The 23,870-nt window shown below is 44.4% G+C and overlaps 1 protein-coding gene across 2 annotated transcripts in view; it reads left to right on the forward strand.

The window, feature by feature from the left end:
* Positions 1–23,870, forward strand: part of ENOX1 (ecto-NOX disulfide-thiol exchanger 1) — a 2,419,302-nt gene that overhangs the window by 1,946,104 nt on the left and 449,328 nt on the right. For both annotated transcript variants that reach the window (XM_086935020.1, XM_086935021.1), the window contains one exon: positions 19,486–19,698. In XM_086935020.1, the coding sequence (XP_086791146.1) occupies positions 19,486–19,698 (213 nt within the window). The remainder of the gene's footprint in view (positions 1–19,485; positions 19,699–23,870) is intronic.

Genomic DNA, 23,870 nt, shown 5'->3' on the forward strand with positions numbered 1-23,870 from the left:
AACATGGTGAACCCTGACAACATGGCAGACCGCCTCACGGGATCTCCTGACAACGGGGTAACTTGAATCCGGAGGGGGAGGGCCCCAGAAGGGAATCTGGTAACCCAACGTGATGACAGACAAGACCCACTGGTCGGAAATCAGAACCGACCAATGGTTCAGAAACAAACGGAGCCGAGCCCCCACAACGACATAGTCACTTCTGTCCCGCACCAGAGGGATGCTGCTGCTGTTGCTGAGGCCGGGACTTATAATGGAACCCTACCACGTATGGTAAGGGCTGAGAAGACAAAGCCCCCTGAAATCACTGCTTATGAAAAAATTACTTTTTCTTAGGCACAGGCTGAAAAGGCTTCAACATTTTCTTCTCCTCCGCAGAGCGCTGCACCATTGCCTTCAAAGCGTCCCCAAAAAGACAAGGACCCTCAAAAGGCAGTTTATGGACCAAGGCCTTCTGAGCAGCCTAAAGACACCACAGCTTGGTCCAGAGAGACCTCCTACCATCCACAGCCACCCCGGCAGCCGAGGAGAAGGACAACATGGAATCAAAAGTCACATCCGAGAGGCATTGCACCAAGACCTCCAACTGAGCCAACACAGGAGTAGGGTCCGAATAAAACTTCAGACATGTCAAACAACCACCGGGGCCGTCAAGGAAGCCTCCTCAGATGACAAAGAAGAAGCGGAAGCAATAGAGGACAAAAGAGAATTGACTTTGAGAACCGCTGGAAACTGGCGGTCAAAGTCTGCCAGGCGATACTGCTTCCCCAGAAAGCTAGGGATACCCTGTTTATCAACCTCAAGCCATTCCTTAGTCAGTATATCCTTCAGGTCATCCATCACAGAGGAACTATACTGGGCGTAAAACCCCTCTTCAGCCAATGATTTAGGGTCAAAACTAAGCACATCCCGAATATCAACCAACATGTCTGAAAAAACCTTGCCCTGGACATATTCTCCCTTAGAGGAATTGTCCATGTCCTCCCTCTTCATCAACCTTAGACCTCTTCTCTGCAGGCTCCAGCAGTGCAGACTGGACAGCAGAATTGATCAATTCTTGCAAGTCAGCCCTAGAAATCTGCAAAATGTCATCCTCTTGCAGGTTCTGGGTATTATGCTGCTTGGAAACTGCCTTTGCAGGCACCAGAGAAGAAGCCCCTTCACTAATGGCGAGCAAAAAAAGGAGTAAACTCCACAGGAAACACCCAACACACAAAAAGTAAGTGCCCAGCAACCTCCATTAAATATAGCCCCCAAATACCAATGCTTGTAACGTGAGACCAGAAAGCCAACAAAAGGTCAGCCCTCCACCCACAGCCACATTCATTCAACATGGCTACAGGGGCCGGACGTTGCGTGTAACCCTCAGCGCCGGAACGACCGAGGGCCAGGACATCAGGAGAGCTCCCTGCCCCTGCCCCAGCCCAACTCGAACGGGGAGCGTCCTGACCCTGGAGCAGGAGCGCGGCCGACCGGAGCACCGGTACGGGCGTGCAGAGACACACAATCTTAGAGAAACAATACATGAAACATAACCTTTTAAAAAATGGTTATGAAAAACTCACAGCACCGCAACTATCCTGCAGGAAAACCGGAATAGAAACACGGAGCACCAGCGTTCTGGCCGCTGTCGGAGCAAGAAAAAACAGGCATGACGGATGGTGGGAGGGGCTTATATGATCTTTAGCATTTGTTTTTTTTGTAGCGTTTTGATTGGCTGTGTGAAGGCAGGTCTGCCTCACTGTGTAGAGACTGGGAGGAAGAGGACCCATGAGGAGGTAAACGTCCCTGCCACTTTCTGAAAACAATGCCCCTCGTGCATTGCATTGGAAACACTACCTTGGTGGCGGAATAGGAGAGATAAACGCCAATAGCATGAAGTGAGATACTCTTTTGGGCTAATCTATGTGGTGATTGAGAAAGCCTCAAAGTAGTGGTTGAAAAGGGCTAACACAAAGCCCAGTCTCTCTATATTGGAAACAGTAGATTTTGGAGACTGCAAAAGCTGTCACGCCAAACCTAATGAGGTCGAACAATAAAAAAGGTTAGAATGAGTATGTAACTAACTACGAGGGTCCTGCAGCTTCTGCAGATTGGAAAGAAGTGAATTTACATTTCATATTTAGTGCTTATACAATTGACAATTCTTATGAGTTAGAAATAGTATGCAGTAACTTAATTAAGTAGATTATGTGGCAAATAAATGCAAATGTGCCACTTCCCTAATTATGTAGCATTTACATCAGAATTAATTAATTTGCATAGCACTCTGTATAATATTTTATTTATGTATTATTTTATAGCATTTGTAAGGCGCACAGCTACCCACAAAGGGTTTCCCGGCGCCGAAATTAGCAAAAACACAGGGCACAGCTAGAGAGAGAACAGCTTCGAAGGCAGTTATTTATCGAACAACCAGGTTTTTACGCTTTTCCTAAAGTTCTTATAGTTTTCTTCTTTGCGTATTTGAAAGGGCAGTGTGTTCCAAAGAGTTGGACCCAGATATGAAAAGGATCTCCCGCCCATTCTAGCCCGTTTGTACCTGGGTACCGCAGACTTCGCTGATGTAGCTGAACGAAGATTGCGATTGGGAAGGTAGGGCTTGGCAAGATCTTGGAGATACTTGGGAGCAGTCCCTGCTTTGATTTTAAACAAATAGCTCAGGGTTTTAAAGCGAATCCGGCAATATTTTATTGCCATTTTTAATATGAACAAAATGACAGCATTTGAGGTAATGATATTAAATCTTTTTCTGTCCTCCCATTTCATGTAAACACCATACCTATTCATGTGTTGCTATGCTTGCATTACCATTGCTCTGCCCCTTTCTTTCTGTTTGTAGAGTCACTGTAATTTTGCTGTAATACACCTTTGTTGCAGTTAATCCATGCCTCTCCAATTTTTTGGGTGTTTAAGTGGACATCCTCTTCTGCTTTCCACATCTGTGCATTGTCTCATTTTGCTATTATCGATCCCAGTCCCTTGATCAGGCATTGATATTGATTTATGCCAATATCCTCTAATTTCTTTAATTATAAGATTTTTGATGAGAGCATAAGTTTGGTCCCTGTTATCTTGGAGAGGGTCTGTGCTATTCCCATTCAGATTACTCTTGTGATGGTGCATTTCAACACAGGCAGTTAAGAGATAAGACCTTCTGGAGATGCCAAGGTGTTTATATGGTATAATATATAGGCAGAATGAGTTGCCTAATAAATATTAATTTGGTTTGTCGCAAAATGGAAGAGCCCCCTTCCCTTTTATGAATGAGATACCACACAAACTTGAGAGTTGGTAATTTATCAATGGTCTGCAGCCCAAATTACAGTTGCAAACCATTTCCACATATGGTACAGATTCAGTATATGGAAGAGATGCCAAAAATACTGCCACTGCAATACTGATCATTATCCATTTCTTGAGAAATTTAAAAAAATTTGAAGAAATATTACAAATCGTAAAGTGTGTTGACCACACTTAAAATGCCTTTTACCAGTCGCAAATCCTCTGGTTTACCAAATCAGAGGTTTTGCAACTGGTGAAAAGCTTAGTGCACCTGACCCTAGGTTTCACATTATTGTACATGAAAGCTCTACCTAAGAAATTTAGTTATAAACAATTGAGTTCAGACTGTATGAAATATTCTGCATTATATGTTTGAGCTGTGGGATTGTTGAGTGTTTTTATACATGCAACTCTGTTGATTGACTACCTGGAGACACCGGCTATAGTAGGCCCAATTCGTAGAACTAACTTAAAACAAAATCCTAAACTTACTACCATTTTGGTATTCACAGTAGGCACTTACTCATTTCGGTATTCACAGAAGTTAGGAGTCCTAACTTTAGGACTCCTAATTGCCTTCTGTGAATACCGAAAGTCTTAAAATTACGATTTTTCCCAGTTTAGTAGTAGTAAAGTTAGGACTCCTAACCTTAGGACTCCTAAATGCCTTCTGTGAATACCGAAAGTCTTAAAATTAGGATTTTTCTCAGTTTAGTAGTAGTAAAGTAAGGAACCCATATGAGCAAAGTTAACTCTTCAGTTTAATTTTTGGCACAGGGCCATATTTATAAGTGGAAAATACAACCAATATTTTAAGTGCAGAAAAATGTTCCATATTCCACATTTTTGGAGAACATTTTTCTGCACTTTAAATTCCTCCCATCTGTGTTATACAAGAAACGGTGCCACAAATGGGGGAAAGTATTTCCTGTGCCACAAGTGCATATGGCACAGTTTCTCAGTCAAAAGTACACATATATCCCATTCATACGCGCACATGTTCATACATCCCAAAAGCCACGCTCTATGTGACACACATGGCAGCCCTGTCATAGTGCCCCAGGTCAAACTATTTTGTTCAAACCATAGTATCTGGCTTTATGGACAATAGGCTTAAAGTCAATTAAACTGGACGTGGGGCATCTGGTAACAATGCACAACTTCCTTAGCCTTCAGTAGCTCACAATGAATTTCACTAATCAGGAGTAGTTCTCACTACAGAAAAGGCTGGAGACGCCTGCTCTAGCAGGTATTCACATAATAGTGACTCCTGCATCTTCCTCTTCTGGGAGTCAGAAGTAATGAAGTCTGGAAAAGTTTCTGAGGATCCCAGGATAAAAAAGTATATGTTTGTATATTGTGGCGGCACCGTCACCATACATCACACATTCTCAAAGATATCACAAAAGCAGAAAAGTGCAACGGTCTATCGGTGTTTGTCGCCATTGTCCCACTTCTTTGCCACCATTATTTACTAAGTGTTCAGAGGTTTCACATCTTTGTTGTGTTTCTCTGGGCTATTTTTAGTGACTGGTTTCTTCTCGCCTTACTTTGTATGCATTGGTATGGGGTTATTTTCTGTTCTGTAATGTTGTTCCGTTCCAGTTTATAGAGATTGTCAGTCTTCCACCACGCCACATGTCTCCTCCAGGGGATCAAAGAAGGTTTTGGACTGATAGACAAACCATAACCTTGCCACATAGAGTAGCATCTATCAGGGATTCATGACTGATTGTTTAAAATATGGCACTAAAGCACTAATTAGCCTGTGCTTAACGTTTTGCTAGCTTGAAACAAAATCAGTCAGGATTAACTTAGAGGCACTGTATTAAGCCTTTATGCAGCACTCAAACAGCAATAAAGTGAAAACACAACACATGAAAAATCCCACACCAATTTAGACAAATACAGAATATGGTAATAACTAAAATGACATAAAAATGAATTAAATCCAATCTGTAAAACCAGAGCTATGAATTTCTAACGTTTTTAGTGGAAAATAGTGCCTAAAAGTTCAAAGCACCAACCATGGATATCTGGTCATGCAAGACCTGAGCAAAGTCAAAGGTTTGAAGGACCGTGTTGGAACATGGTTTGGACACATGTGGTCGATTGATCCCAGTTTCGGCTTACTTGCCAGCAAGGCAGCAGGCTGTGTCAGAGGAACAGTCATTGTCGCTCGGGAGCACTGGACAAGGTCTAGGTGAAGCCATCGATGATGGTGGGAAAGGTTTCTGTGTTGGAGAAGCCATATTTCCAGGCAGAGGGGGTCATCGTCGTTGATGGGGAGCTTGTCGCCTTCGAGCCAGTTAAAGATTTTTACCTTCGGACTTAGATAACTCTTTAGAAGTTGAGAACCTCCAATGGGAGGAAGGTGCAAGCTGTAAACAATCATGGCTCCCAAAGGAAGCATGCCCCTGGTCTAGGGTCCTGCTGCACAGGAGCTGCTGCTGTGGAGAAGAAAGTCAGCTTACGTTACGGAAAAAGAAAAAAACAATTTGAAAGAAAATGTATATCCCCTCAACAGCAAAATATCCAATATAATAAAGTATAATCTTGAGAATGTGTGAAAAAATAAATAATAGTCAAATGAAATGACTTATGGAATAATTTCTGAAAGATTTCTACGTAACTAATAGTAGAAAAAAGGGGGGAGAAGAGAAAGATAAGAGAAAGAGGAAGAAGAGCAGAGAAGAAGGAAGAGAAAAGTCATGCTGATATTGTGAGTGTGGCATATATGTTCCTGATAAAATAGGATGGGATATTGATCAAAATTGTAGATAAACCATATGAAACAATAGCAACAAGCATCATTTTAATGTAATCTAAATGTCCCCACCAAGAAAGGAGCAAGGGATTCCATCTATCAAGTAGAGACATTATTTATTTATAGACATATTTAGATTCATTTTAGCTGCAACTGTTATATAATTTTAAAACCACCCATCCAAATATGGGTTCCATTTGAAGTGAGAATTAACAAAATCATGTTTGAAACACAATTTTTTAAGTGGAGGCTTACATACTTATCTAAGTTTATTTTATAACCAGAGATTAAGGATACACTCTCATCCTCATCTAAGAAAGCTGGGATACAAGAAGCTTGATTTGAAATAAGCAATACATCAGCTGCACTAGCAGGCAGTTTATTATGTGTTGTATCATATTCAAAGACTTGTATATATTTACTGTCTAATATTTGATGAGAAGGATTCCAAAGCTGATATAAATAATAAGGGAGAAAACAGTCAACCCTGCCTTTTGCCTGTATTTAACTTAAAAGGTGAGGCCATTCACAAAAATAGAAGCTTGGGCTGAAGAGTAAAGCAGGGATAATAGATTAATAAATTTAGGGCCAAATCCAAACCTTTTAAAACTTGAAAAATAAAAGGCCAATTCACCCAGTTAAGGGTCTTTTCAGCATCAAGAGTGATAACCGGTAAGGAGGATTTGTAACTATTTTACTTACTTAAAATGTAAAAACAGTCTTATGCAATCTGAAATATCTATTCCCTTTACAAACCAGATTGTTCTTGCCTCAGTAAATCTGGCAAAAGGGGACCCAATTGAAGAGCAATACATATTGGAAATATTTGATAACCAACATTGACAAGTGAAATTGGTCTATAATTTTACCCAAGTTGGGATCCTTCCTTGGCAACTAAACATAATAATGCACCTTGGAAACTACCAAAAGATGTTCCTATTGAAGAAATATGATTGAAGAAATAATTAAATTTGGGTAACAGCATGTGAGAGAAATGTGAGCAGAATTAAATGGAAAACTCATCTGAGTCAGGTGCCATATTTTTGTATTAGAGTTGATTACCATTGTAATTTCTATGGGATAGATATTGGTTTCCAAAGAAGAGAAGTCAGAACTTTTGTTTCGATCCGGTCTATTTAATGCTAAATAATTTGTAATAGATTCAGTATTAGGTATTACTTCAAGAGTGTTTAATATTTTGTTACATTGATCAGTTTTCCAAGATATCATTATCCATTAAAATGGGAACTTATTCATTTTTTATAATGGAATCTGTTCTAGTGCATTCTCATTTAATTTTCAGTTGGTTAGCCAATAATTTTCCTGCCTCATTCGGTTCATCATAATATCTTCCACAGGACTTAAGAAGGTAAGTAGAAACATTTCCGTACGATAATTTAGTAATTTTGCCTTAACTATCTCATCATGGCAAATATGGGATTTTAATAAATTATCTTGATCTACTCTCTTAATATTGTGCATAATATTATGTAGGTTTTGCAAGTTGTGACATCTGTTTCTTAGATGCATTATTAATAATAAAATCTCTAGCTGTTGCTTTAAAAGAATCCCATGTAATTTGCATGGATATATCTTCAGTGCAATTAAAATCAAAGAGCTCAGTGGTACAAATTTGAAATGCATAGTTAAAAGAATAGTCTAGTGAGAGAGTGCTATTACATTTCCATCTTCTATTGCTACAATGAGTGTATAACAAGTCAAAATCAATGCTGTCCAGAGCTTTGTTTGATATTATAATTTTTCCTGTCCCTGCATTAATTAAACTTTGTTTTATGGGCCTAGATGCAGATATATGATTTGTTCTGGATTGCAAGAGATAACAAGGTCAGTCCTGCCAAGTGTCACGCATCGGGCGTGACGCCAAACATTTCAGTGTGGTGTTTCCGCATCACCGCACTGAAATGCATTGTCAAGTATTTTGCCCCTGACTGGCACTCTGCTGACAACGCTGAAACTGGCTGCCTATGCCAACCTGGGCCAGGTCGCTGAGTCGCAGCAGACTTCACTTGCGGCTGGATGACTGGTGCAGACTATATTTTAAAATGAAAGCTGCAATGTAGTGGGTCGCGCCCTCCAGGGGGCTCAGCTGCGCAGGCGGCATATTCAACATTCACAGAGTCAGCTGCTCATCACGAGGCACCACAGGGAGAGCACTCAGCAGAGGTCAGACTGTCACCTTTGCAGAGGGAAGATCTCTAGAAATCTGAGGGCCTCCACAATGCCGCGCTGGAAGAAGAGATCACCCTCGTCCCATCGCAACTCAGGTCTGACAATTCATGCTGCTTTCTGATTTACAACATTCATAATAATTTAGTTTTAGCAGGCTGCGTGAGCCTGCAAGTTAAGTAGAACTGCGCGCTGGTGCCGCAACGGGTTGGGCTCAGCTGACCTAACAGTCCCGCAATTAATAAAGACCTGGGAGTTCGATGTTCACAGCACATCTTGAAAGCTCTGTAAGTTTTAGGCCTCGCTCCGTGACCTCAGTGATGTTTAATTTTAATCCAACAATGACGAGGATGTTAGAAGAGAACAGGGGACCTGAATGAACTATGGCTACCAAAGCACTGGCGAGGAAACGTTACAAAAAACAAATTACTATGAAAAATGATGACGGTTTTATTGTGGGAGTTGCAGTTTGTTGCTGGGGTGCATGAACCAACGTACTGGCCCATCACAGATTACAGTGAGCAATGCCAGCACTGCTGCAGAAGTATACTAAAGGAGTGAGAAAGAAAAGATGTAGGAGGAATCGAGGGAGAGAGGAGAGGACAAATCTAGGAAAGAAAGCATGAGAGAAAGAAAAGGAGTCTGAGAAAGGAGAGTGGGGATGGAGGAGTGAGAGAGAAAGTGTGGGACAATATAAAGTAAGAAGGTGAACCCATAAAAATGGAAAGGGGCGACCACTCGGTCCCCCCGCACGTATGGCAGAGTACCACGATCCCCCCGGGAAGCCATCTTGGGCGGGAGGCGTGTCTCGGCTGGTATGCCCGAAGCGGCGTAGCCGGGGCGCGCTTTTTCCCGCCCTAGAGTGGGCTGGCCTAGACACTGACGCGGCTGGCCACGCCCTCGGGGCAGGCAGGGGCGGGTTTACGCCCGCCCTGAAGACGGATAAAAGGGGACGCAAGACCTGAAGGCATCCTCTTGTTCCTGTGCTCTGAAGCTGCACCTCCTCGCTGCACGTGAGCTCGAGACGGAACGAAGAGCCAATTTTGAGCGTTGTAATCCTTCTTTTGTCTTACAGATACTCTGTCGGAGAAATGCCCAAGAAAGGCGGAAAGAGAATGACGACTGAACAGATGCTTCGGGTCCTCATGAAGGAGATGACCGAGCTGAAGAAGCGGGTGGCGGAGAGAGAGGGGGAAGGGGGGCCGGAACGTCCTTCGGCTGGAGCAGCCCCAGGAGGGAGAGCCAAGAGGCCAAGGAGGGGACCAGCTGGGGGAGACGTCCCGGTTCCCCGTACCCCGCTCGAAGCGCCAACCCCAGTACCCGTGGAGGGGAATCCGATTCCCGTGGTGGTCACCCCGGTGTCCAATGAAGATATGCCGCCCGAGCTGGCATCACAACTTGCAGCGTGGTTGGGCGAAGGTAGTGAGGGCGCCACGGCTGTCGACGCGCAGGCGCTGATGAAGCAACTGCGTGAGAAACGGGAGGCAGCCAAGGTGTCCGCGCCGGCTGCAGTAGTTGACAAACCACAAGGGACGATTACGACCGCAGAGGCAGCGTCCGGTGCAGGTAAGCGGCCATTGCCGATTGCGAGGGATGAGTCAGCACCCTCTCGTAGAGAAAGGTTGGGTCAACATGTGCCTTTGGCAATTAAAGAGAAGATTTGGGCGGGGGAATATGTGAACATCTTCTCGTTGCTTGTTGATCATTATGAGGTGGAGCATGTTAAGGGCCAGAAAGACCTCATGCATCCGAGTGTTTGGCGCGCAAAAATGGCCGCCTTTAAAGTGAATGAGAATATTGGCAATTGGGGTAAAGCATGGGGGATTTTTACGTCGATCTTAGGGGAACGTAGGCCCGAGTTACTTTCCGAGTTGCCGACCTATCAGTCGCGAATCATGGGGTACTCGACGTCACACCAGGGTAACCATTGGTTCTGCTACGATAATCTGTTCAGAAAAGCTAAAGAGCATAATAAAAGCTTAACCTGGGATTGTTACGATTCTTTGACATGGGATAAAATGAAGGAGACAGGTATGTTGAAAATGCCATTGGTAGGGGGTAATGTTGGCGAATCCTCCCGCCAATATGCGGGGACGCCCTTTCGATCAGGTACGAGTACCGACGATTACTCGAGACCTGCCAGCAATACAGGGAAAAGGGGGTTCTGCTGGAATTTCAACAGAGGTAAATGTACTAGGCCCCAGGGATGGTGTAAATTTAGACATGAATGTAGTGGGTGCGGATCGTCCCATCCTGAGTCCACGTGCAGAGCCAAAACGGGTGATAACGGGGGTAGAGGAGGCGCCAAACAGGTCTAACATAGTCCGAGGGGCGCCTTTACCTACCCCGATTGATACCTTGGCGATGATTCCCTGGCTCAGTGAATACCCGGATCGTACTTCTGATGGGGTGCTGCGGAACGGGTTTTCGTATGGTTTCCGCATCCCGGTAGGGGACTTTCAGGGTGTGGAGAAGTGTAAAAATCAACTTTCGGTCCTGCAGCATACGACCGTGGTACAGGATAAGATCCGGAAAGAGGTTACTCGAGGTCGGGTTGCCGGCCCGTTTAGTGTACCTCCGGTGCAGAGTTTGGTTTGTTCTCCTTTAGGGGTGGTCCCCAAGAAGGACCCGGGTGAGTTCCGACTGATTCATAATTTATCAGCTCCACGTGGTCTTTCTGTAAACGATGCAATAGACCCAGAAGTGTGTTCGGTGCGGTACGCATCTTTCGATGAGGCCGTAGCCATTTTGAATCGCCTGGGGCCCGGGGCGCTGATGGCGAAGTCGGATATCGAGTCAGCGTTCCGATTGCTCCCGGTACACCCAGACGACCAGCGTCTCCTAGGTTTCATGTTTCAGGGTCATTATTACATGGATAGGTGTATGCCGATGGGGTGCTCTATATCTTGTGCCTATTTCGAGAAATTCAGTAGTTTTCTACAATGGGTCTTCACAAAGAGGACGGGTTTCCAACATGTAATGCATTACCTTGATGACTTTCTGTTCCTTGGGGCAGCCGGGGATTTCGAATGTGGCCAGGCCTTGGCCGAATTTTGTGTATTAATGAAGCAGTTTGGTGTGCCATTGGCACCGGGTAAGACGGTGGGTCCTGCGACTTGCCTCGAGTTTCTGGGGATCGAGTTAGACTCCAGTGAGGGTTGTTTTCGTTTACCAGCTGACAAAGTGGGGAAGTTCAGGGCAGCCCTGCAAATGTGTATAAATGGATCTAAAGTTACGCTGCATCAATTACAGCAGTTGGTGGGACAGTTGAATTTTGCCCTGAGGGTTATACCGATGGCCCGCCCCTTTTCCCGTTCAATTGCCCAAGCTATGGTCGGCCTAAAGGAGGGTCATCATCGCACGAGACTATCGGCTGAGGTCCGCCAGGACATGCGCATTTGGTTAGCATTTCTGGCGGATTTTAATGGTCGAGTCGTCTGGAACAAACCGGCCGTGTCCTCTGAAGAGCTGGGGCTATGGACAGATTCGGCAGGTAGTATAGTTTTTGGTGCCATCTTCGGCACAAAATGGTCGGCACAAAGATGGCCGGCATGGTGGCATGACAATGGACTGACAAGTAATATTGCTTTCTTGGAACTTTTCCCCATTTTGGTGGCCCTAAGAACCTGGCCCGAAGGGTTCAAAGATCACTCTGTGGTATTTTGGTCTGACAATATGACCGTGGTCGAGTGCATCAATAGCCAGGCAGCACGATGTAAACTGATTTTAAGACTGCTCAAAGAAATTGTTTTACTGTGTATGCAACTGAATGTGCTATTCAGAGCAAAACATGTCCCGGGGGTAATGAATCAGGCGGCTGATGCACTGTCTCGTTTTCATATGCAGGCCTTCTCGGGTTTCCTTCCCACAGCGGACCCAGAGCTGGCACCCTTTCCCGAAGCTCTCTGGTCTCTCGGTGCCCCGAACTTCGTCACCTCGTGGGAGAGAGCCTAGCACCAAGGACAAGGAAGGCATATGAAGGGGCGTTTCGGTCCTATTTAGCCTTTTTGGGGACTGATGGAGGGGGGCTTTGGGGCCACGAGGAATGGGTAGTGAATTTTCTGATGTCCTTACGTAGGGCTGGGAAATCGGTGGCTACGGCCCAGAGGCATCGTGCTGCCATTTCCTTTGTTGCCAGGGCTCATGGTATCCAGGACCCGACAGCGTCTTTCGTTGTACAGAAAGCGCTGCGTGGGTGGCAACGCCTTGAGGGTCGCAGGATAGATGAGAGGCGCCCGATAGGTTTGGATAGATTGGCCCAGTTGTTGGCCACACTCCCTGCCACATGTTCATCTCAGTTTGAGACGGTGTTGTTCCGAGCCGCTTTTACGCTGGCATTTCATGGAGCGATGCGGGTAAGCGAACTGGTGGCAAGGAACAAACGGGATGTGACAGGGGGTTTGTGCCAGGAACACGTTCAGATCAGAGGAGAGACAATGACTGTCTCCTTTGTCAGGTCCAAGACCGATCAAGATGGGATGGGTGACTGCGTAATCATACGCAGGATTCCCGGGTCCTCCATGTGTCCGGTAAAGTGTTTAGAAAACTACCTAGCACGAAGGGTGGCATCATGGGGGGGGACCTTGTTGAGACACGCGGACGCCACCCCACTGACGAAATTTCAGTTTCAGCGGGTGCTTGCGATGTCAATTGCCGCTGCGGGCTTGAACCCGGGCGAGTTTGGGACCCACTCCTTTCGGATAGGGGCTGCTACGGAAGCTACAGCTAGGGGTCTTAATGTTGAACAAGTGAAACAAGTGGGGCGTTGGTCCTCCAAGTGTTATAAGAGGTATGTGCAGTTGCACATGTTGTGAAGCTGTAATGATGTACTCACGCTTCTTGTCTTTGTTTGGTTTTCAGTTGCGCAAGCCTACGAGGCGGGGCGGACTATGCAGTCGACCCAACACCGGGCCAGCGGTCAGGCATCACCGGCTGTGAAGAAGGAGGTGTGGGTCGTGGGCCACTCATACGTGAGGCGTGCCGCGGACGTATTCAAAGCAGGTGACATGATTCACGTAGCTGGGGAATACGGGTACAGGGTGTCCTTCTACGGAAGAGGCGGGCTCTGTATTGACCAGTTTCAAGCATTTTTCGAGGGTTTGTTAGGGCGGACGAGGTCACCGCCGTCTATAATCATAGTGCATCTGGGGGGCAATGATTTGGTCACCACCGGTAGACGACTTCTCCTGGAGGCAATGCTTTCCACTGTAAGTTGGTTGGCGAGGAGAGTTCCGGGGTGCACAATTGCGTGGTCCCATATGATCCCACGAAAGGTGTGGCGAGGGGCTATTTCTGTTCCTGCTTTGAATCACTCTGTGAGAAAGCTTAATAACAAAGTGAGTAGGTTGTTCCGTTCCAGGACATTGCATTCTATTTCGCATGGCTGTATTAATGATGACAGTATGTATTTGGGGGATGGTGTGCATTTGTCTCGGGTGGGGAATGAGTTACTCATAGGAGACTTCTTAGCATGGTTAAAAACGTTAAAACATGACCTTTAGGTAGGAGCTTTGTGGGGGGTCCGGATAGCCGGTCAACTATCCGGCCTGTGGCGGTAAGGTCATGATCGGTGAGCACTAATTGGAAGATCCCTATGAGTGGGCGTCACCCAACACGGATGGGAGCGCTCAGGAGAGGTGGCCATTGGCCCCTCAACGGGGAGGCGGTCCCTTCTAAGGATGGGTCGCCGAAAGAAAAGGAAAGGCGGTCAAGGCCCCTTCCTGTGTAGGAGGGGTTACAGCCCCTTCCTGGGGAATTTCCCGGGGCCAGTGACGTCTGCGACGGCAGATGTGGTAAGTTGTGCGGGGTTTGGGGGGGGGTCTACGCTACCTTCTAGATACCTCACACGAGTCCTCGAACGACCTTTAAGTGGCGTCGAGTTTTATTGGTGCCCCCGTCAAGTCAAAGGGAAATTGGTAGTTGCACTTGAGGTACGCCTCAGTGCTGTCGCCCCTCACAAGTGGGGGGGGTATTTCTGGTTAGGGATCTTGACACCGGTTACGACCTTGCCGTTGGCCCTTAAACGTTAGGATGTACAATTTCATAATTTCAAGTAAATGTGTGTAGGATGTTAGTTCGGCTAGGAGAACCTCTGTATTAGAGAATCTGTTAAGGTTAGCCAAACATCGCAATGTGGTAATGAAATTGTACATAATATGAAAATGTTGATTTAATGTTTTTTGTTTTAATAAATACGGCCGGGAGGGTTACTCTCTCCCTCTTCCAAAAAACTTCAAGAACTGTTTCCTGTTTCCCTCCTTTGGGGATTGTGTTGAGAGGGGGTGGCGGGTATCTCAGCCATATGGAAAGGGACGACCACTCGGTCCCCTCGCACGTATGGCAGAGTACCACGATCCCCCCGGGAAGCCATCTTGGGCGGGAGGCGTGTCTCGGCTGGTATGCCCGAAGCGGCGTAGCCGGGGCGCGCTTTTTCCCGCCCTAGAGTGGGCTGGCCTAGACACTGACGCGGCTGGCCACGCCCTCGGGGCAGGCAGGGGCGGGTTTACGCCCGCCCTGAAGACGGATAAAAGGGGACGCAAGACCTGAAGGCATCCTCTTGTTCCTGTGCTCTGAAGCTGCACCTCCTCGCTGCACGTGAGCTCGAGACGGAACGAAGAGCCAATTTTGACCCACCCACCAGCCCCTGAAGACAGCCAGTTGTTTTGAATAAAAGTTGATGGATAACTCTAATTTCGTTTACAGGTTGTGGTATTATCGTGTTGATTTTGAGTGTGTAATAAAGAATGGTCTATGTCATTTATGTTTTATGATTAAAGAAATTCGGCTTTAGTGTTCATTTATAAGCATGCTTTTATTACGGTCGTAGTAGCAATGTAGTTTTAGTTTAATAGGTTAGTTAGCATTGTCGTATTTATTTTTGGTCGGGCGGTAAGGTCATGATCGGTGAGCACTAATTGGAAGATCCCTATGAGTGGGCGTCACCCAACACGGATGGGAGCGCTCGGGAGAGGTGGCCATTGGCCCCTCAACGGGGAGGCGGTCCCTTCTAAGGATGGGTCGCCGAAAGAAAAGGAAAGGCGGTCAAGGCCCCTTCCTGTGTAGGAGGGGTTACAGCCCCCTCCTGGGGAATTTCCCGGGGCCAGTGACGTCTGCGACGGCAGATGTGGTAAGTTGTGCGGGGTTTGGGGGGGGTCTACGCTACCTTCTAGATACCTCACACGAGTCCTCGAACGACCTTTAAGTGGCGTCGAGTTTTATTGGTGCCCCCGTCAAGTCAAAGGGAAATTGGTAGTTGCACTTGAGGTACGCCTCAGTGCTGTCGCCCCTCACAAGTGGGGGGGGTATTTCTGGTTAGGGATCTTGACACCGGTTACGACCTTGCCGTTGGCCCTTAAACGTTAGGATGTACAATTTCATAATTTCAAGTAAATGTGTGTAGGATGTTAGTTCGGCTAGGAGAACCTCTGTATTAGAGAATCTGTTAAGGTTAGCCAAACATCGCAATGTGGTAATGAAATTGTACATAATATGAAAATGTTGATTTAATGTTTTTTGTTTTAATAAATACGGCCGGGAGGGTTACTCCCTCCCTCTTCCAAAAAACTTCAAGAACTGTTTCCTGTTTCCCTCCTTTGGGGATTGTGTTGAGAGGGGGTGGCGGGTATCTCAGCCATAGAGGAAATCGAGTGGAAAAAAGCCATATAGAAGAAACAGAAAAGTGGATGGAGGGGAGACAGATGAACAGAGAATACAGAGAGAGAATAAAAGTTAAGGAGAAAATGCGAGCAGAGAGAACAGTGTGAGAAAGGAGAAGAATGGGTGGAAGCGCATGGAAGGAGAAAGCATAGAAGAGAAAAGAAGAGGAAGAAAAGCAAACAGTGAGAGAAGTTTGAGAAAGGAAGAGTGGATGAAAGAGCAAGGGAAGAGAGCGCAAGTGAGATAATGGGATGAGGGAAATTGGACAGAAAGAGTGGGGAGAAGTAGACCAGCTTCAGTGCATCCAGCTGGTTCCAGTTAGCAAGTGTGCTGATCTCTGAAGGTGGCATTTATTTCCATTACCTGAACTTGCACTCTGTAAAGCACTGCTCCTTTATCCTGTTACCTATGTTTGAACCATCACCTTACAATGCTAGAACAGAACTAATGGGCAGATTTCACATATTTAGTGATTGTTTTGGCCTGTAATAGAACCGCACTGTTTTTCTCTTGCCTGCTGTACATTGCACCCCTCTCGTTTTGTCACCATACTCCATACATTGTTTTAAACATTTTCAAAGGGCAGGGGACACAAACTCATGCGGTCTCTCAACACCATTCTGTTTTTGCTTCGGAACCACTCTTTCAAAAATTCAGGTATATCGTATTGGATGAAGGATTTAAGGTATTGCCCTTAAATGAGCACATTAAAGATGTTGATCTCTGTTATGGGCATTTCTAGACCATTATATTGCACAACAAATGAGTCATTTCTGTAATTTATCTCAACGCGGGTGAGATTATGCATTTGTTCTTCTTGCAATGAAGTCTCACTCATAGTTTGACACTTGACATTGGAATGTCACTCATGAGGACACTGAAAACCTGTAAATGTCGCTTATAAGGCGGCGGAAAACTTGGCAGCTATAACTGAGGGCTCTACGTTTCAGCAATCGCATTATCTTCAGTCTGCACAAAATTGAGTTCAGCCGCATAAGTAAAGTTAGTACAGCTGAGAGCTCTGCATTGCAGTGAGTCGCTGTCTGCAGTACGATTAGGTGTTTTGCAAGCCTTTTTAAGATCTTCTTAGAGTTTATTGTTGCTCAAATTGGTGTAGTTTCTATTATTTATGTTTTCCTCATCTTCATTGCTTGATTTTGCTCGCGAGAAAGTGTCACTCATATTCGCTGAATGTCACTCATAATTACACTGAAATTATGAAAGTGTCACACATAAGCAGTCTGAAACCTTGGCAGCTATGCAAGGTGCATTCCCCTAAAGTAGGGTTGTACAGTCTCCAGGCCTCAATAAGTGATATCTGGGGGAATGCATTCATGAACTTCTTACTCTTTTTATTTGGAATGAAACTGAATTTGGAATTTTAAGCCAGAAAGGTTTTGAATACTTGACTGCAATCACCTCTGGGAATAAGATTGTCTCCCAAATATTCCAACATTTTATTAGAAAATTTGCATCAGAAGGAGTTGTTTTTCTGAGGTGGACCATCCACATTAAATAGAGATAAAGCAACTTTTTAACGTTTAAATTGACAATTACCAATTTCTCTTTGGTATTGTATTTTTAGGAAAAAAAATTTGTATTAAGAGATTTGTCACATATGATAATGCCACCATCATTCTTCCCTGGACAAGCGGAGAAAAATATGTTATCCAACCAATTTCTCTTAAGCTTCAGAACTTCTCCTTCCACTAGATGAGCCTCCTGTACTCATAGAATATTCACATTTAATCTAATTAGAGAGCATATTACCTTGAGATTCCATGAGATGAGACTATGTGCAATATTGATAGAATGAACCAAAATAAACGATTCTACATTTTAAAAACATGACTTGAAAGAAGTTGCAATAATCATATACAATGAAATTCGGTTTTTTTTAAAAACTTTGTTTTAGACATAGGACAGGATGTAAAAATAAGGGTAAGCGTGTGTTTTTAGAATGTAAAAGCACAAAGAAAAGACAGAACAATACACATAATAAGGAAAGAAACATCTACAAAAGAGACAAAAATCTGAGGGTGGTGAAGCCATATGATGAAGACGACATGTCTGTACTCCAAGACAAATCAGGGAGGAAGTTATATGAGATGAGTGACAACAGCATCCCACTTGCTAGCATTATCTACTCCCATGACTTTGACATTCCTTTCTATGCGAGCGACATTCAGCTGATACTCTGGCATTGGCATTGGTATGGATAGCCAAGTCAACATGACAGCCCAAGTCAACACCATCACTGCTTCCACATCTTGAAGATACTGAGGAATATCTTCAAATGGCTCCCAACAACCACCCACAACCTGTCACCCACACCCTCAACACAAGAAAGCTGGACTATGAGAACACTATGCTGGAATCAGCAAATGACTCACCAGAGGACTTTAAACCATTCAGAACTTGGCAGCTAGAGTCACACTCAACCTATCACGCCACACACACAACACACTGGACCTAAGAGAGCTTCACTGGCTCCCAATACACAAATGAGGCCAGTTCACAAACCTTATATGCTCTTTAAAAGTACTGCACAACACAGGACCAACCTACCTCAACAACTGAATCTCTTTCCACAAACCCAACAGACATCTTTGCTTGACCAGAATCCTACTCACATGCATCCCACACAAACGCACAGCCAGAGCCAGCAGTCGAGCTTTCTCTACATGATTCCCAAAGCCTGAAATGACCTGCCACTACAGATCAGAGCCACGTCTTCCATCCTTGAGTTCCGCAGAGAGCTAAAGACTTGGCTTTTCAAATTGACCCACTCATTACCCCTCAATCTGATAGAGACATCCAGCTGCAGATACCTTAACTTTAGAATTCTTCCCAGGGGGGCAGTCTGGATCCAGATATTTTTCAGCAGTACCTCCCAAGTGATGGTGCGCTTCACAAATACAATTAACATAGAATAACATAGCAACAGGAATTGTTAAAAAATTAAACTACAAGAGAAGGAGAAAATGTTTAAGTTAACATTAGAAGATTATTATAATGCAGCATCAAAGTCAATTAGATGATTTAGAAGTTTCCATTCCTTCTACTCTGCAGTCCTCTGGAAACTTTTTCAACTTGGCTGGATCCTCATAAGCCATTCTTTTTATATCAGACTTTAAAAATACATGCATGAAAGAGACCAATCTAGCATTCAGAGCTCTGGGAACTGGACATATATCTAAAAATGTCTTCCATTATTCATCATTACATTTAGCAAATTCCTGTGCAAAGTATAAGTTATGATCAGACGGAAAAAATGTCTTTTTGGCTTTAACATTATGATCTTGAGTGGATCAGTATATTCCAGAAAAATAAGATAAGTCCTCTGGGTCTAGTATTTGAAGTTAAAAAACTTGGTTTATGACCCAACCCATGCTCTTGCATGTTTAGGGAAACATACACTGACATGTCGTGGCTATTCCGCCTTGTGTGGGGTTGATGTGTCTACTCTATATTAGGCTTTCAGTGCCGTGTAATGATATATGAACCCTTACATCATATGTGTGGCTTTTTAATACTTTAGCATACTGTGTGGTGATCCTGTGAGTTACTAAACACTTGCTCTATTACAGATGATGGACAATTTTCGGAGGCCATTGCCGTGCTGCTGACCTGGATCGAGCGAGGGGAGGTTAACCGTCGCTCTGCGAACCACTTCTATGCCATGGTGCAGTCAGCAAACAGTCACGTGCGCCGACTAATAAATGAGAAAGCAACTCATGAAGAGGAAATAGAACAGGCAAAGGAGAAGTTCAAAGCAGCTTTGACTGGGATTCTCCATCAATGTAAGTGTCTCCTTCCAGCTAGCATTTTTTGTTGCCAGGGAATGGCAATCATTTTATAATAGGGTTCAGTGTGGGATGGTGACCGACCTCTAAATCGCTTTATTGTTAAAAATGTGAGCAGACTTCAACTTCTTTTAATTTAGAAAAGTGTTATCAATAATTGCATTTTTTATTGTTGCGATGAGTAGAACAATATCTAATTGAAGACAGGAAGTGGGGATTAGTACGTGCAAACAACTATCCCTATTTAGTCCACAATTGGAGCAATGCTCGCAGATCCCGTGCCTTACTATGCACCCTTTTTAATTTTGTCCTAGACAAGTTTAACATAGAGGAAGAAGTAATTGCTGTGTACCTTTCATAGTGAACTTGTGAATTTATAGGGTTTTGTGAACATGTATCCACATTGCTCAATCAGCAGGTGACAGGCGCATCAATTTACTGACACTTGGGAACATGACAGATATGAATGCCCATACTGAGAGATTAAACACTCAAAAGGTGATGGGAGGCTCCTTGCAATATGTCTAACTACTGGCAATAGTTCGAGGCAGCACCACGTTCTTTTGCTCACCATGCAACCTCAGTTTAGACCCATCCATGTGCAAATCAGTCTTGACCCTGTTCAACATGGGAACAGTCTAGCCCGAACTGCCAAGACAGTTTCTCCCTGGACTAGAAACAAGCATCCTGGGACCTTTTTTGTCCTAGTTATGTGCTCATCAGCCTGGTGCAATTTGTTTCCAGTGATATAGTGAGCATGGGGCCCACATCAGGGCATACCCATGCCACTTAGGGCGGTACATGAAACACACAAAAGGTGATGGTGGATTAAGTCTAGCCACTGGCAATAGTGGCCCGAGTGATTACCAGTGGCTGAGATTAATTCAAGCATTCCATCCATCACTGTTTTGTATTCTGTCATTCTTATAGGTAGCTTAAACATTTAGCAGTCTATATTTTATGACAGTGGGAGGTAGAGAGCGGAGCAAATGAACACTGTTTTGGAAGGGTGCTGAATCCTGCTGTCTTCCAGACCTCTCCTAGGTAAAGTATGGCCCATTCACAAGAAGCTGATCTGATGTCACAGCACTCCTCTGTGTTAGTCAAAACAGTGTTCTGCCAGCAGGGGAGCAAGTATCACTGGGAATCAGGGACCCTAATCACAATATATGCAGTGCACACTGATAAAGCAGTGAAGTATCGTCAATGAGATCCTTCCACATTTTCAGGCAGGCTCTTGACTAGATATCCTTGTTGTATTGTTATATAATAACTTAGGCACCTGTAGAGAGGGCACTCTTACACAGCCCCAGATAACTAGCAAGTCCAAGGTCAGGACTTATGCCTTAAGGCCAATGTGTTTAAGGGTCATTACTTTGCTTCTCTCATTTCCAGTACAGTAATAATTAAGCAAGATGGCTTTTTGACAATAGTGCTGGTCTTTAATGAGATCTGTGTGTAGTCTTGGGTTGTGTGAAAGATAGATGGTGTGCTGTGATGGAGCATCAGTTCTTGACAGAAAGAAGAATATAAACAAAACATATTGGAGCTGCAAGTGGCAAGAAAGAAGACAGCTAGTTCTGCTTAACTCCTGGCATGCTGATGACGAGCTCAGCTCCTCACGCAGCATGGTGGCCGTGTGCTGGTGACGAGCTGAGCTCGTCATGACCTCCACGGATTGCCCACGCGGAGATAATTACCCCGCTGTGCTGGGCGTTCCATTGAGCGGGCGTGGCCATCAGCACACGGACACCGTACTTACTGCATGACGAGCCAAGCTCATCATCAGCACCGCGGCGCCGCGCGCGGCTCCCCTCCCCCCTCGTTGCGGGGGAATTAGCCCCGCGGCGATGGGGTTAAGATACCAGATGACCTTAAACTTTTCACTCCATATGTGTATTTTTGAATATGTGGTGAGTGTGATGCAGCATTTAATGCTGCAGGTGGCATGCTTCTTGTGATGGTTCAGCTTGTCTGAAAGAAGGCTGAAGTGCAAGACAGAAAAAAGCAAAAATTACTACACTTAACAAACCATCATATCACCATGTTACATTTATAGTTCAACTCTCCACTTGGTAGAAGTTGGTGCTAGTGGATAGCTTTAATCTAGTGAAATCACTGTGGGTGACCAATGTGGGCTAAGTAGCTGAAAGGGTATGTACATTTTGTATGGCTTCTGAGAGCTTGACCAGCAGTGGCGGCCAGCATGAGTTGTGGGTGACTGGGCGGGGGCGAGCTCAGGGGTTGGAGCGCGAGTTCTAACAATGTAAAAGAAAAAAATGTGTGCTGAAGGTCCATAATAATTTTGACTTTATTATTGTATTCAAAGGTTTGGGATTCAACACACTGCCTAATTTTGTGGGGCATGCTCTAGAATTCTCAAAAAAAGTCATAATGTCTGAAAAATACAACTTAAATAGAACTGAGGCACGGTCACGGCCTTATTTTAGGCCCATATTAGTATATATTTTCCTATTCAGCAATTAATTACCACCCACTGTAAATTGGTTCCAGGCATCTGTACACAGTGCCTGAATCACTTTTAACAGTGTAGGGTCTATATGGCAAAAATTCAGTTTATACCTCAACCTATTTGTATCAATGCCATTGACTCCTGTTCTAAAATTGAGAAAATAGGCATGCCGTTTTGTAGCTCCTGTTTTAAAATCCTGGTTTACTAAAACTGAAAATGCCACAATGTTATCACTGGTACCATTGTTTTCTCTAAAATCAATTTGAAATCATGAAATAAAAACCTTTTAATACTGTGGATATACGATCAAGTCCTCCCAGGAAATTGGTACAATTTCTGTAGGATAACATGCATCGAATATAGTGTTTTACCATGTACACCAATAATTTATATTTGTCTTATCAAAAATGGGAGGAATACCATTTGGCCCAAGAGCAAAATCAGATCTCATTTTACTTATGGTGTTGATTGCAAATGTTACAGTACACCATTGTATAAGTACGTGCTTAGGTAAAGCATACTTTACAATCGATGTAGAAGTCGTTTCTGTTAATGGTTCATACTTTATAGTCAACTGACAAGAGGGAGTAGGGATGTAAGCACTCTTAGGAAGTATAATGCTTAGATGCTAGAGCAAACAAGCATATAGCTCCCATTCGCTTGTGAGGATGTTGGTACCTACTTTTGTAGTGCAAATGTTAACTAGTGCATTTTATCTAATGCCAACATTTCTCATTATCCTTCTATTTATATTGTAACTGAGGATACCCATTCAGTTTCCCATAATTATGTTGATATTTCCTACCATTCTTTTAAATGCATCAACCATAATTAAATAATCAGACTTATCTTCAAATTATTTCATTCACCATAACAATGTTGTTAACTCTTTTTTCCAACTTTAGGTCCTTCATATACCAGGCATTATTAAATTTTCCTTCCACGAGCTTAATTGTCCTGTTAGAACTCGCTTCTGATGCATATTTAATTGAGGAGGATGCAGTTACTTGCAAGCACTAAAGCTGAGGTTTAGTCACTGAGCTGTCCCTTTCACATACAGGAAGGAGCTTCATTAATTGCCTTGTATATGCAATTACAGCGTTGTCGTGCCTACATCCGTGGAGCGGCCGGCAGCGCGTATAACAACAAGGAGATGGAGATTCTGTGCAGGCATTATGAATTAGCAGAGCAAGCTGCCTACAACCACTACGGGCCGGCCGCATTTAACAATCACTATGATGCTGGAGATTCAAGCATTAAAATGAGAAATCACATTTATGGTGTGTGGCAGTGTAATCACATTCTCACCTCCTATAACAGCATGTGATGGTCAATACAGCGTGCACTTATTACTCGCGACATCAGTGATGTGTGCAGAGTCCAAGTGAGCAACAAAAGCCCACTCATATACCTCCAGCTCTCGCCCAGTCTAGCGCCCCCACTCAATAACAGTCAACAAGTCCTATCCCCGACAGACATCCGCACAGGTGCCCGTGAATATGGGCGCCCCAACAGTCACTATTGAGCATTCATGATCAGGCAGTCGCCACCGGGTTGGTCACCAAATAGGACATCAATAGCGACCAAATGTCTCTAGGCCTGGAAGCGCTAGGCACCAATTCAGCATACACAGCAGCCTGTTCCTGACAGAGGACCATATCGTTAAGCCAATCCTTGAATTTAGGTGCTCTGCCTC

The sequence above is a fragment of the Lissotriton vulgaris genome, chromosome 8 (assembly GCF_964263255.1).
Source record: "Lissotriton vulgaris chromosome 8, aLisVul1.2, whole genome shotgun sequence".
Classification (NCBI taxonomy): Eukaryota; Metazoa; Chordata; class Amphibia; order Caudata; family Salamandridae; genus Lissotriton; species Lissotriton vulgaris.